Source organism: Phaenicophaeus curvirostris, chromosome 11, assembly GCF_032191515.1.
Source record: "Phaenicophaeus curvirostris isolate KB17595 chromosome 11, BPBGC_Pcur_1.0, whole genome shotgun sequence".
Lineage (NCBI taxonomy): Eukaryota > Metazoa > Chordata > Aves > Cuculiformes > Cuculidae > Phaenicophaeus > Phaenicophaeus curvirostris.
This window is the reverse complement of record NC_091402.1, coordinates 6,811,677-6,826,617: the sequence shown is the minus strand read 5'-3', so window position 1 is coordinate 6,826,617 and position 14,941 is coordinate 6,811,677. Positions and strand designations below refer to the sequence as shown.

Below are 14,941 nucleotides of genomic sequence, written 5' to 3'. Positions count from 1 at the left end.
GCCGCTGCCGGGCGCTGGGGCTGCGCTGAGCCGGGCTCCGCGCTGAGCGGCGCTGCCATGTTCGCCCGCGGCTCCCGCAAGCGGCTCTCGGGCCGCTCGGTGAGTGCTTGGGGGGTGGGAGGGGGGTCCCGTCCCGTCCCGTCCCGTCCCGTCCCGTCCCGAGGCTCCGTCCCCGCAGCCCCCGAGCGCCCCGTCCTCCGGGTGGGGGTGTGTGTCCTCCCCGACCCCTCTCCCAGCAGGCGGCTGCCCCCTCCCTCTCCCCGCATCTCCCCCCGCCGGGGCGTGCGCCTGTCCCCTCGTCCCTGTCGTCAATGGGGCATGCCCCTGTCCCCCCCATCCTTGTCCCCTCTATCCCTGTCCCACCATCCCTGTCCCAAGCAGGGAATGCCCCTGTCCACTTCCCATCCCTGTCCCCCCATCCCTGTCCCCAGCAGGGCGTGCCCTTGTCCCCCCTATCCTTGTACCCCCCGTTCCTGTCCCCCCCATCCCTGTCCCCCCATCCCTGTCGGAAGCAGGGAATGACCCTGTTCCCCCTTGTTCCTGTCCCCCCAGTCCCTGTCCCTCCATCCCTGTCCCCAGCAGGGTGTTCCCCTGTCCTCCCATCCCTGACCCCAGCAGGGAGTGTCCCTGTCCCCCCATGTCCTTGTCCCCCCAATCCCTGTTGCCCCATCCCTGTCCCCAACAGGGCATTCCCCTGTCCCCCCTGTCCTTGTCCCTCCAATCCCTGTCCCCAGCAGGGCATGCCCCTGTTCGCCCCATCCCTGTTCGCCCCGTCCCTGTCCCCAGCAGGGCATGCTCCTGTCCCCCCATCCCTGTCCCCCCGTCCCTGTCCCCAGCAGGGCATGCTCCTGTCCCCCCATCCCTGTCCCCCCGTCCCTGTCCCCAGCAGGGCATGCTCCTGTCCCCCCATCCCTGTTCCCCCGTCCCTGTCCCCAGCAGGGTATGCCCCTGTCCCCCCATCCCTGACCGCTGTGGTTTGTTGCAGCTGACGGCGTCGGGGGAGCCGGAGCGGGGCCAGCCCTGCAACACCTGTGGGGACCAGTGTCCTGGCTTTGCCCTGCACAAGTGGAGGTGAGACCTGTCGAAGTGCCTGTCCCCGCGCCCTGCCCGCAGCAGGACCCTGGTGGATCTCCTCCTAGCAATCCCTTGGAAGGGCTGTGCGTCTGCCTCCCAGCTCTGTTGCACGTTCAGGGTGTAGATGAGGTTTTTGGGGGATCGCTCGTGTTGGTCTGAAAGCGTTGCCTGTTGGTTCTCAGCACCTGGTGGGTTCCCTATGACCTGGGTGGGTTTGGCGGCCCCGGCTGTGCCTGGCGCTGGTGAGAGGTGCAGCAGGATCCGGAACCGGGACTGGGGTAACTGGTTTGCTAATTACCACCTCGCCGCCGCAGTCAGCTTCATCCTGGTGTCTCGGGTTGTGCCAGGGGCTGGAGCTGCCCTCGCCTGGTGGGGACAACCTGGGCTGGGAAGCGGGAATCTGAGCAGAAAGGAATCTGGGTGGTTTGCACCGAACCACTGCATGAAGCTCCTGCTTCCCCCCATGGCCCCACGATGGAGTTTTTCCCCTCGCAGTGATACCAAGCAGAGATTTATCTCTTAAAATGGATGGGGTGTGTTTCAGTATGATTTTTTTGGCTACTTCTGTTGCGTCTCTTCACAAAACCCACAGTGCCGGTGCCTGTGAGGCACTGCAAGCCCTGGCCTCGTGCCGTGTCAGCCCCTTCTCCCCTCCTCATGTTGTGCTGTCTAGAAATGAGTTCCTGCTCACAGGAGATCTGGGATTTGGCAATATTAAATCTGGGCTATGGGCTCTGGGAAGTGGTGCAGACTTAGTAGGTCAGGGACCTTTTAACCTTATTTTGTAGGGTATCCCCTTTTCTGCAGCGTATTCTGTGCTCAGCGCTCCTCCCAGCTTCTGCCTCACTTTTTAAAGCTGCGTCCCAGCAGATTAAAGAACCAGTTCAGAGCAAGGAGGGGGGGATTGATTTATTCGCGTTGAGTTGTATCTTAAGCTTCAGCCTGGGAAATCATCATTCTTGGTGGCATTCGCTCTGTGCTGCGGTGGGACAGGGTCTGTGGACTGAGGGATGTTTCCTCCTCCCAGCCTGCAGGAGCTGTGGTCTCCTGACACCCTTCCCATGATCTGAATATGCCATGTATGTGTGTTAATAGATTTATAAGGTCACCCTTGAGTTGTCTTCTTTTCAAATCTTATAAAGGCTTTTCCAAGCTGTCTCAGGTTTCCTCACAGCTGAAGTTTGGGGCAGCAGGTGTTGCAGAGATGCTTTATAATGCTTAAAAGTGTCAAGGGGAACTTTCAAGTAGGATAATAAGGAAAGAGGTGGTTACCAAAATTTTCTCCTCTGCTCCGAGGATTTATGAGTTGCAGTGTTTTGTGTTTTGTTATGTCAGAGGATGCAACTATCCAGTGGCTTTTGAGGAATTAAGCAAATTTTGATAGCATCCCAATCAAAGGCCAAATGGTCCAGTAGAAGAGGCAACCAGCTGCTTGGGCAGTGTTGGATGAGAGTGGTGTCGCGGCTCTGTCCAGGTTGTGCCCTCTACACTGACACACTCTGCCTCTCATGCCAGCTCCTGCAGAACCCTGCCTTGCAGAAGGAGGTGGAGCAGGAGGCTCCAGCTTACCAGGACCACCTACAGCTGTCTCCTGGATGCCGTGTTCTGAGGCATCCTGGACACAGGCAAGAATTTTGGCTAAACCAGTGTGGATTGTTCCAGCAGCCTTTTCTTAGGAAGGAAGTGGCTACCTCCTATGGGGCAGGAGAAGATGGGGGCCCAGGGGGTTGGGGTGAAGGTCAGCCCCCAGGGTTTTGCATCTTGCTGCTTGGGCAGGCAATGCCCAGTTAGAATCACAGAATCGTTTGATTGGAAAAGACCTTTGAGACCATGGAATCCAACCATATGTTAGATGTTACACTAAGTTTCCTTACACCAGGAACTAAGTGGAGACCCTCCTGCACACGCCTTCACATTTAATTGCCTTGCTTTAAGAGTAATTAGGCAATTAAATAAAGACAACCTATTTTCCAGAACACCATAGAGGGGAGGCATATTCATTTTTTTGACGGCCAGTGGTCTGTTAATGCTAGGGACATGTAAACAGGCAAATTATTAATAGTTTTGTGGGTTGAAAGTGTGCTCAGGAGCCCGTGCCCGCTACACATGAGCTTTGTAGCCAGCTGCTGGGGATGCTCACCAACACTTTAACGTGCAGAATGAGATTGCAAGAAAACAAGGGTTTGCAAGGAGATCTGCGGATTAAAGATACAAACCCAGATCAATTAACCACTAGAGATTTGTAAGCTTTTTAATAATCCTTTAATAGCAGAGTTTTGCTGATAAATCTTTTGCTTCGAAGATGAGAACTGGTGATACGCAGTATTGAGAAGGAAGAGGACTGATAAGCTTGCAGGCACTGAAACCGTTGCCAATGCCGACATTGTCATATATATAATTTTGCAGGACTGTGTTTTCTAGTTACCTGTGATTTTGGGTGTGATCTCTGCAGCTATTCCATCAAGCAGGCAAATTGCTTTTTAAGACGCCAAAGATTTCTGTGCTTGTACATTCTTTTAAAAGCCACTTTTCTCAGGTGGGGAGATGGCTTTGAGTGTTGGTTGAATTTATCATTCCTGGAAGCACATGCATACTTCCTCAGCCAGGGAAACCACTCAAACATAAATCGTATGCTGCAGAATTGTTTTCTTTTCAGGAAAAAAATAGTCTCTGTACTGTAGGTGATGTGCAAGAAAGCAGATGAAAGAGGATTGTTAAGTAATTAGAAAATGTCTTTGGTTTTAGAGATTGTTATTGGACCTTCTTCATTTTGCTTTGAAGTTACAATCTCAAATATAAAGTAGCAGGTGATTTATCCTGTGAAAGTGTTGGCATATTTAATACTGTTTTGGTGGAAGGAAGGAATGGAAAGTACCCTGTGTGAGACGGAAACTTAAACTGGAGCCCATTGCCTGTGTCTTACCCCTTGAAACTCTCTGCTGTCCTGCGTGCCGCAGACTTCCACCTTTTATTGGAAAGCAGAAATTCTATTTTGGATTTTAAATCATTTAGCCCCGAAGAGGAGAAGGTAAGCGGCTTGTCTGAAAAGACTGAAGGTTCAATTCCATGATCTTTGAGTGTGAAGTCTGCGAGGACGCAGCTATCAAACTATAACCGGTATCCCCCCCAATTTTTCATGGCCTGAACAGCAAAATGACTCCATTTAATCACATTGCTTTGTTTTATGGTAGGTTGTCAGTGAAGTACATAAGGACTGAAAAGTTCATGTGTGGGCTGCAGTCTGCAGTGTGGAAGTTGGGTATACATAACCAAATCCTCATTAATACAGGTCGATAGTTGAAAGGTGGCTTTGTGTAGAAATAGCAAAATCAAATTCAAGAAAAATCTCCCAACTCCATAGGAGCTCAGTTGCTGTTTTCTAATCAGATCTGCATTACATTAAACCGTGTGCCATTCGGCTTGTTAACAAGCTCTGGCATTAAATAAAGCTGTCACTGGAGTTTGGTGAATGAATAGCCATTAGGAGTGTCTTTTGCATAATGTCTTGCAGAGAAAAGCCTGCGAGGGAGGTGGTCCAGAGGGAGGGAAGGGCATTTATAACCTAGTCGTGGTGCAATTAGTGTGCATATGCAAACCTTAAAGGTGACAAATGCTTGGCAGCTCCTGGAAGGGAGCGATGTGGCTTTTGCTGCTGTTAAGCCTACTGTGAAGAACTAATTTCGGATTTACTCTGGGCGAAGTAAAATTACAGCCTTAGTAGAGTATTTAAAATAGCAGATCCTTCGTGTCGGGAGATTGGCATGTGTTTAGCACACAGAGGCATGGTTGGTTTGCTCCTTGAGAAAGCCTTGCAAAAAAATGATACTTTTGCAATTCAACAGACCTTGCTGTTCTCTGGGCTTTACCTTCATCAAAACCAGAGATGCAGAACACCAAGAACACCAAAGTCTCAAGACCATGTTTAAGGTCTGATTTGAGGAGGGCAGATGTTCCGCCTGGTTTGCTAGGCTGATCTCAGAGGGGAGGCGCTCAGATGCTGTGACAGATAAGATAATTTTAAAAATAGTGTCTGAAAACCTTTGGAGAAGTCTTTGTTGCCATAGTTATTCTTCTCGTTTGCAGAAGCATTTAAATAACAGTGATAAACATGACATAAAGACAAAGACTAGCTTACTGGGTTTTTCATTTGCATGTGAGATTGTGTTTTACATCTTTTCTTGAAGTCTCTTTTTTCTTGCATGTGCTGTGTAATCTTTGTCACTTGAAATCACATTTTGGTGGAGATCTGCTTCTCTTCGTGCATTGCTGTCACATCACAGTCTTAATATCAACGGCATGTGTTTGTGCAGCACATAATGCGTGGCCCTTACCATCCAGGGTAACTATTTACGTGACTGTTGACTTCGTTTTCAGTAATATTCCATATTAACAAGTAATGTTTTGGAGCATACAATTGTTTCAAGCATTTATTCATTCCCATAACTCAGAATCTTGCTCTAATCTACTGTGACCAGTCCCACAGAAGCCTGATCTCATCTGATCTCTTTGGATCTGGGAGCATCTGCAAGGACAAATTTTTCTGCTGCTCCAAGAGACCACTTGGAGATCCCAGATGATGCAGAATTGGCCTGAAGGATGATGATTGACCACTGGATCACAAAAAAAACAACGGACAAGGCTAAATTGATGGAAAAGGAAAAAGAGGAGATGTGTGTAGTGAGATGGTGACCTGGTAAATGAGGTGGTTGACCAGAAGCCCAAACATATTTGAGGTTGCTGGGTGATGGTGGATGGGACGCTTTGCAGCTCCTGTTTCTGCCTTGTTGACTGTAGGCAGGGAGTTGCTAGTGGCAGTGGATGTTTATTTTCTTTGTGTGGCTGTCCAGTTCCCAGTGCTCTGGACGTTGTATGCTGGCGTGTGGTGTGAGCCGCAGATGGGACTGTCCATGCAACGAGAAGCTCTGTGTGTTTGCAGCCTCAGTTTGCGTTCGCTTGGCACTGGTGTTGCCTACAGGAGCGACATCCTAGCAGGCATGCGTACGCATCCCAGGGCACCTTTGGGTCTCTGGTTTGATGCCTCATACCTCATCCAGAGAGCAGAAACAATAATATTTGTAATTCAGCACGTGAACGAATAGCACAGAATCCTGAAGCATTAGTTTCTGCTTTCCAAAAAAAAAAAAAAAAGAAAGTACAGATTATTGCTTCCATATGTTTTCAGCATTTTTTGTAGGTTATGTATCTTTCACTCACACACGCTCCCAGCTTTTCTCTTTCGTGAATAACACGCTTTGTGCCTCTCTGTCCTTTAGGATTCAGATATTCCACACTTCCTTGCATGTTTATTTGAAAGGCTTTGGAGATCGAAGAGTAGTAATACCGTATCTTGAATGGGCACAGTGAAATGTGCCAGGCCTGGGGGGTTAGTGTGTTTTTCATTTTGGAATCAGGAACCTGCTCAAATAGGCAAAACTCATCCGCTGCTCCAAAGATGAATCCACGAGGGAGCATGGAGGGGACGAGCAGGCAGCTGTCTCCAGGGGACCTGTGCATGTCCCCGGGATGGGTTACTCATTCACAAAGTCAGTGTCCTTCAGCCTCTGTCCAGGGTGAGTTAGGCTGGGTGGCCGCTTGTGCGCACTGAAGCTCGGCTCAGGAGGATGCTGGAGCGTGCGCTGTGCTTGGCATAAATGACTTGAGCTGTCGTATTTACAGACACCTGTGGGGTTAAGCACTTGTGTAAGTGTTGGAAAAATCAGGGTTTACTTTATCAGTCAGGAAAGGGCAGTGTAACTAGTGATGGCTCATGCTGCTGCCACCGTTCCTGTAGTGCCTCTGCCAAGGGGCAGCTGGGTCAGCAGGGTGAGAGTTTGCTGGGTTTAAGTAGGGATCTCCATGAGGTTTTCAGCTGTCCTTTCCTGGGACAATCCATCTTTATATGTGTTGAGTGCATAGTTGCATGTAAGGAGCTCCAAACCTATTCCTTAGACTGTCCTTTCCACGTCTTCATGCCCTGCTGCTGAAACAGCACTTAAAACAGCCGACACTGATAAGGTATCCTGTTTGTGTTGGCAGGGAGACAGGATATCCACTTTAAGAGACCATTACAATATTGGAGGCAGTGTTGTCACTGGCGAAAAGCCTAAAATAAATTCTTTAATTTTTTTGTATGTGATGTACAAAAGAGCAGGTGAGGTATGCACTTGTATCCGGGCAAGCCCGGGGAGCCTGTTTGACGTCCTTTACAAGCCACTCAGGATTGTATTGCAGGAGCTCAAAGGACTTCGAGACAGTTCTTGATTAAATTTCAGCTGAACACAGAGCCCTACTCTGCAGCTGCTGTAACTGGAGTTGCTCTGCGGCCGGGCTCTGTCCTGCTCCATTGCAGCTGAGCTGCTGGCAAAAGCCAAAAAAGCAGAATTTCTCCCAGAGAAGGGGCAGTATGGGTGCATTTTCTGTCTGTTTTGAAGCAGCCTGGTGCAATTCTAGTTTTATGAATAGGGTGAGAAAAACACTAATAAGCTGTTGTGGGTTCGAGGCAGGTTTGAGGGTTTTATTTCATTTCTGGAGTGACTGCGAACACCACCAATGCTGGAGGGGGCAGAGCGGACAAACACTGAATTCTGACTTTACCTGATATTTTACTCCTAGACTAAACAAATCTGCTTAGAATTTGGTGGAGTTTTTTTGCACTAAGTTTTTGGAAAATGACTACAGCTGCTGCTTGGTATGCAAAGACTGAAACGTTATCTGCCTGGTGTGAGCGAGTGGGGTTTGCCATCCTAAAGGGAGAAGGATGGCTGTGAGTGCTTTCTGAGAGGCTCTTTGGCCATGGGGCTGTGCTACCGTGCACCAGCGAAGCACTGCTCATTCATGAAGCCTCTCAGGGTGGAGGTGTCCAAGACAGACCCACAAAACTCGGAAATGGGATGGATTGCTTTGCAGTGGGGATCTCCTTCAAGCAGACAGCTGTCGGTGCTGGAGGCTGCAGTCACGGATTGGGGTGCTGCATAGGATGTGATTTAGTGGAGGAGGGTGAACTGATTTAACGACTCAGTGCTGATGGATGCAGAAGGTCCTGAGCTCTCTGTGCGTTCTCACCAAGCCCAGGGTAATGGATTAAATTGGTCATTGGAGCCTCTGCTGAGGAGAGGAGAGGGGTAGAGGGACCCTTCCAGGAGAGGGGTAGAAGGACCAGGTGGGGGATGAAGGGTCTCCTCTGTCTCCATGTCACACAAAGCTGGGCTGTCATCCTTGACCTCAGCTTTTCCAGTTTCTTACTGGGTTTAGCTGCTTTGCCTCAGCCCTCTCGATCCCCCTTGCTTGTCCCGTGGGAGTGGGCAGAGTTCGTTTACCCTGCAGGATGCATCCCCTGGAGAGTGAGGAGCCCCCAGTGATTCTCCCTGTGGCTTCGATCACCTGCTCAGCACATGTGGAGGGTTCTCAACAGGCCTTTGTCATGAGCACCGTTAGGCAGTAAAGAAAAAAAACCCAGCCTCTAGTTTGGAGAGAAAGCCAAATTGGGTGGCTAAAAGCCACCAGAGACCCCTGGCTGGAGGGTCTGGGACGCAGTTATTTGGCTGACACCCACCAAGCGCTGCCCTCCTCTTCACTGCTGCTCTTCTCTGTAGAGGGCTGTTGAGTGCTTTCAAGAGTTTTTTTGTGGGTTTTGTTCCCTTTCTGTTTGCCTTGAAAAAGTCAATCTGCAGTCTTTTACTTTTTGCAAAGACATTCTTCCATGCCCCCCCCCCAGTAATCCCTCCTTATAACACCAGTGAGTCACTCCTCAAATAATCAATTGTGTTTTCATTGTCTGGCTTGTAAGTATATCACCGAGCTTAAGGACTCCGATAGTATCATCTGAGACCTTCGGCAGATGGTTTTGCAATTTGTGATGCTCATTTGGATATTTGCTTTTTCCTCTGGTGAATAATCTCCCAGCCATGGTAGGGGGAAGCCAGGCTGGGGACTCTTCCCTGCGCGCACAGCATCTCTGCGGTCACTATCTAATGTTGGAGGAATTTGTAATGTTAGCAGAATTGTCTGATGTGAGGAAAACTAATTTCAGGGTAAGCTTTGTGAGCATGGCTCTAAAGAGTTGTCCTAGCAGGCTCCGAGCATGCATCGGTGCACATCTGAGCTGGCTGATGGCTGGAGCTTTTCTCAGGCTCACCAACGCTAGGGCCAAGAGGCGTATGTGAAATTTGGGGTGCTCCTCTCAGCTGCTGGAAAGACCATTTCTTCCCCTCTTTGTGGCTCTCTGCAGGGTCCTGGTGCCAGAGCTTAACACTTTAAGAGCTAAGTATTACAATTATTATTCTTACCACAGAGGGAGGCACTTTGTACTCAGCCACCGCAGCAAATATTTCATCCCCTATCAATTGCCCTCGTGCAGATGCTGCTGCCGTGGTGATAAAAGCCATAATGGCTGCTCTTGCTGATAAGGAGAGTGTATAAATATAATTATTGAAATCCCTACATGGAGCCTGTGGATGGATGGCGGAGAGGCTCGCTCCCTGCAAGGGGTTTCTCTTGCTCCCGAGCCCATCGGGGAGAGCAGGAGCACTCGCCCTGGTGTGCTCCCCGCTGGCTGCAGCTCCTGGCAGCTGGAATAGGAGCTGCTTGGCCACAGCTGTGAGCAATTAGAATAAGATGTCTTTTTCCCCTCCCTCCCACTTTCTTTCTTCCTCCTTTTCTCCTTGAAACCAAGCCACGGGCCCCAGGGAACCAGGAGGAAAGCCCCAAGCAGCTTGGGCAGGAGATGCTCCTGAGCAAGGTTGGAGGTGGCTGGTGCTCGATGCGGTCGCGCCCCTGTAGCGAGGTGCAGGTCTAAGGAGCCAACCCAACCTTGCGGGAAGTGTATTGCAGCCAAGGAGCCAGATATTATTTAGATCAACCCAACAAAAAAATATTTCCATGGCAGCAGTAACCATAGGAAACCTCCCCAGCATGTCTTGGGTGGTTCTGTTTCCTTGCCTTCAGCTGTTTGCTTTGCGAGCAGAGCAGTGGGGTCAAGCGCTCCGTGCCTGTGGTGCCACAAGGAGCGGCTGGTGAGCCGGACTGTTCCCTCCCCAGGCTGTCTCCAGGGCCCCAGCAGCCACACTCCAGGATCCATCACTGCTTCTGGTTTTCTCTCGCACTCTAGTTGCTAAAAAAATGCTTTCAGAGGATTTTTTTAGATGCATAAGGTCTCAAAGCCACCGTTTTACCTCGTGTCAGCTCACAAATGCATGTCTGATTCTTAAATACCCAAGGCATGAAAGTGAATTGGCTCCCAGGGTCCAATTCTTCTTCCTTTCTATAGAGTCTTAGAAAGATGCTTTTATATTCCCTCTGGCTCAGCAAGTGATGCTTGGCCTTCAACCAAGATGGGGAATCTAGGACAAGAATCCCCGAGAATAGCAAAATGAAAAGTTGTTAAAAAAACCCAGTGTTTTGTTGGGGAAAAATGCTGGTAAAAGATTTAATTTAAAAAAATAAACCGGAATATTTTTGACGAGCTTCATGTGGACACATTTACAGGAGGGTGTAAGAGGAGGCTTGTTTTCCTGGCTACTGCCTCCTCGAGGAAATCCAAGCCGTGAAGTGACTGCAGATGCTGGAAACGGAGAGGTTTTGCAGTGAGTCACTGGAAAAGATGGGGAACCAGTTGTGCTGTGGTGTGGCTGTGCTGGTTTGCAGACAGCTCATCGGACGACGGGGTGGCTGGAGACTGCACCCATGGGTGCTGTGAGCCCACTGCCCCTCTCCCACCCTCCGAGAGTGCTGCGGAAGTGTCCCTGTGGAGCTTTGCGGAGCAGATGGGGCCCCGCTTGCAGAGCCGAGGTGTTGCACAGAGACAGGTTAAAAAAAGATGTCTCTTTCTGTAGGAGCATGAAGCAGGGGAGGGGGGGGAATACATCATGATGCCAAATAATTGGGATTTTGATGTTAGCGTAGCACATGGCACTGCTTTGTCTTCCCTAAGTCATCAGGGGTTTGCTCCATGAGGGATGATCCTGGTCAGTCTTTGACCCAACTGCCTTGGGTGGTGATCGACCCCTTTGCAGAGATGCTGCTGGGCTTGCTGTCTCCTAATTTTTCCACATGATTTAATCCCTCTTTTGGCAAAATCCACAACAGAAGTCAGGCTTTTGTTTAAGATAACGCAACATTTGAAGAAGTGGCAGTGGGGCAGAGACGAGACTGATTCCTTTTCTCTTCTCGCCTGCCAAAGAAACGAGAACGCTCATCACAGAGCTGTGCCTGTGCCTTATTAAATCTGTGTTTGGTGCCGTAAAGGCCACGTGCTGGAAATGCAACCCCTTTAAATGTCAGATTTGAGGAGAGCTGGGACGTGGAAGACAATAAAAGTTAATATTCTTAAGTCGGGTGTGTTCAGTGTAGCTTGGATTTTTAATATCAACTGCATAGTTTATTACAAGATGTAGAGCTTTCAAATACATATATTTGAATATGTTTTAATATTATCTTTCCTCCGATAGCAGGAACAATGCTGCTTTACAAAAGAAAAATGATTTCATGTTGCCATGTGATAGTTTCAGCCTGTACCTCTAATAGATGTGCGATCTGCTGAAGTGTGAAGGCTATCTGATAAATGCTTGAATAATAAGCAATATTGGTTTTTTTCTGATTCCTCTTTGCTATTTTCAAATGTATAAATAAAACATTTTCACACTGTACATAGAGTTCCATCCCAGACTATTTACTCTCTGTTCATGCAGCCTGTAGCAGAGTAAATCTTTCAGTCTGGCAGGAGAAATCCTATGGCATTAGTATCGCATGCTCAAAATGATCAAACATAATTTGAATAAATATTCTGTCCAAAGTAGAGTTATAAGTATTCTAAAAAATTAATAAATCTTTTTAAACAAAGCAGTATTTGTCTCTGTGTACAGCAGAGGGCACTCGGCATCACTGTACGGAGAGCCTGCTGCCCGAAGGGAAACAATCCCTGTGCTGAAATGATATTTTGCAGAAATTAAATACTCTATGTTTGTGTTTGCTTATATATGTGTGTATATAAAAAGACCCAGGGTGGCATATATATAAAAATAAGCCTAGCACATAATATAAAACTTAAATATACGTAGTGGTTGCTGAATTTGGATGGAGAGCATGTTGTGTTGATTAATGCTCAGCCTGGTGTTACACAAACTTCTGAGGAGATTGAAGCATGCTGGGAGGGGAAAATGAAGAGGCCCTGGCTAAGGAAAGGTTGCAATCTTCCTTGCAAAGACCTAGAGTCTGGAGCCGTCTTATGATGTTGGGAACCACCCCAAGTCAAGGAAGGGTCTTGAAAGATGGATAATATGGGGTGTGTGGGATTGTGAGTTCTTCCTTCTAGAAAAGAAGCAGCACATCTTGGGGCTGGAAAGGTTGTGCTGGAGTTGGCAGTGCTGTGGTCTCATTCCCAGCAGCACCAAAGCTAGTGGAGTTGCAGGGCTCTTACAAAAGTAATCGAGATGATTATCCCTGCCCTACAAGTTATCTGCAGTTTAAGGAAACCTAAAATACTGAGTTTGGCAGATGGAACAGGAAGCAAACCCTGTCTCTAGGGTTGAGTCAGCAGGGCTGGATGCTGGCTGGAGCATCATTAGTTGGTAGATGAAGCGCCTGGTGGCCAGTGAGGGACCTTGTCTTCCAAGTACTTAACTGTCCAGAGCTAGTCATGGAGACTGAGGCCATTATTATTATGTAATTATAAGATTTTTCCAACAGAAATGGAATTATTTGCTTTTTATTGTTTTTACCTGTAGCTAATTGCACAGACGCTACCAAGACGTCTTTCTCATAGAACAACTCTTAAGGCACCTTGTATTTCTTTTAAGAGGTAATAAAGAGCTTCAATGCCAACTCCATGCTCAGCTTTTGGCTTCACTGTGGCACTGTTAAAGTATTCGTGGCAGCTGGATTTTGTGCCACGCTTTGGGCAATATGTTTCCCAGTGAAACTATAAGATGCCATGCTGAATTTTCAGATTTTAGTCATTAATTTGAGAGGAATTCAGATTTCTTCTGTCTCCCCCAGTGAGCTGCTGGGATTGGGCTTAATCTAAAGCTCTCAAAGCAATGCTTCTACAAGAGGCTGGAAGTGTCAATGCTTGTATGAAATACAGGACTGGTAATAAGAGTGAGAGGGCACGTGGTTCAAGATAGCCAGTTTATGCAAAATACACAGCTCGGTGGATTTTGCTGCTGAGTATCTGTGGGCAGTAGTGATCAGAGAAATATGGAAATGTTGGAGGGGCTTTATAATAATGGGCACTAATTAAGATGAAGTGGATTTGGGGTGTAGGGAGTAATCCAAGATTACAATAACTAAGGTTTCTTTTTAAAGTAGTCCTTGCTGTTTTGGAGGGCGGCAGAGCTCCTTCCTGTAGGGCTTAAAACAACCTCTCCATGGGATTGTTGTAAGCAGCATTCATCTTTACTTAGTTATTTCACAAGAGCTTGGTACAGCTAAGACATGAAATATGTGAATAATTTCAAGGGTACTAGCTGACCTGTGTGCTGTAAAGCACCTTCTCACTAGGATAAAACTGCTGTTATATTGATGTGCCAGGATAATTGCTTCTTAGACATCTGGCTAGAGCTGGGCAGAGGTGTTTTGTCCCATTACAGTGATTCCTGCGTTGCACATTTTGGAGCTGTGAGAGCAGTTTGATGCCACCACCACCAGTTACTATGGATGTTCCTGCCTGAGCAGGTGAGCTGGGATGTACTGGTAAAGTGCTAGTGGGAATGAGATCTGGGATTGGAACGAAAAGCAAAAGCAAGAGGCATCACCACACTCTTGCACTGCAGGCTTCTGTCCCACCAACTCCAGGCTTTGGGGTAGGAGCAAATGTGTGGAGCTGGGCACATTTCTGCTCATGCTGTTTGGCTTTTCCTCTCTTGGAAGGTTTTTTCAGCATTGGCTGTGCTGCAAAGCACTGAACTTAGCACACTGAGTGCTTCAGACACCTGGCTCCTTGGGAAGTGATGGTTATGAAATGTTTTGCAGGAGCTTGTTGTCATTAATGGAGATTTGGCAATGCGTAGCTCCAAATACTGCGCTTGAGAGCAGCCGAGCCTCATGCTGGAGACTAACAAGCCTTAGGACTCACCTTAGCCAATGTCAATAGAAATGAAACTACTTAAGTACACAGTTAAAATATGTTGTTATGTTAGCATGTGGACCTCCATGCAAGATTGCTCTTTAACTGTAGCCATTAAAGGACCCCCATGGAAGAGCTGTAGGAGGCTGATAAAAAAAAAAAATTCCCAGTCTTAACCGCTTGTTTGCTGCCAAGTGTATTTTGGGCTGAGGTGAAAGGTGTATTTCTATCCAAAACCTTGTAGGCAGTAAGAAGAAATGGGTTAAAAAGATGCTGCGTGCTTCCTTTGAGGTGATGAAATCTAGCTGCCCCGTCTGTTGGCGTTCTTCATGCTCGCATGCATGGTGCCCATGCCCTGCTAGCAGAGAAGGCTGTTACTGATGGCAAGCACGTCGTTGTGGTTCAGATCAGCCATCCTCCTGGGCAATTCCAGGTGATCCAGGAACTTCAGTAGTTCATAAAAGGAGCAACTAGCCAAATGGACCAATAAAAGGAGTTTGTGGAAAAGCCCCATATATTTTATGAAGAAAGAAATGGATCCTCTAACGTGAGGGTTGTGTCTTGTAAAGTTTTGCAGGGCTGCTAGCATTGTTAAATGCTGGCTTTCTGCTCCAGCTGCTCTTCGAGCACACACTGTAACTATCTAAATTTTCATTCTGGCCAGAGCTCTTCCAAGTCTGGGGTGAAATCCTGGCCCTGGGGAAGTCACTGGGAGACATGCCATGGATTTCCCAAGGTCCTGGAGAGTGATTTTTAGTGTGAGACCTGTGATGACAGCCTTTGAATAAAAACTGTCTGGCCTTTGTG

The 14,941-nt window shown here is 48.0% G+C and overlaps 1 protein-coding gene across 1 annotated transcript in view; it reads left to right on the top strand.

Moving 5' to 3' along the window:
- Positions 1 to 14,941, top strand: part of PRICKLE2 (prickle planar cell polarity protein 2) — a 107,781-nt gene continuing 92,840 nt past the window's right edge. The window contains exons 1-2 of the mRNA XM_069865472.1: positions 1 to 99; positions 986 to 1,071. Coding sequence (XP_069721573.1) covers positions 58 to 99; positions 986 to 1,071 — 128 coding nt within the window. The 5' untranslated portion in view covers positions 1 to 57. The remainder of the gene's footprint in view (positions 100 to 985; positions 1,072 to 14,941) is intronic.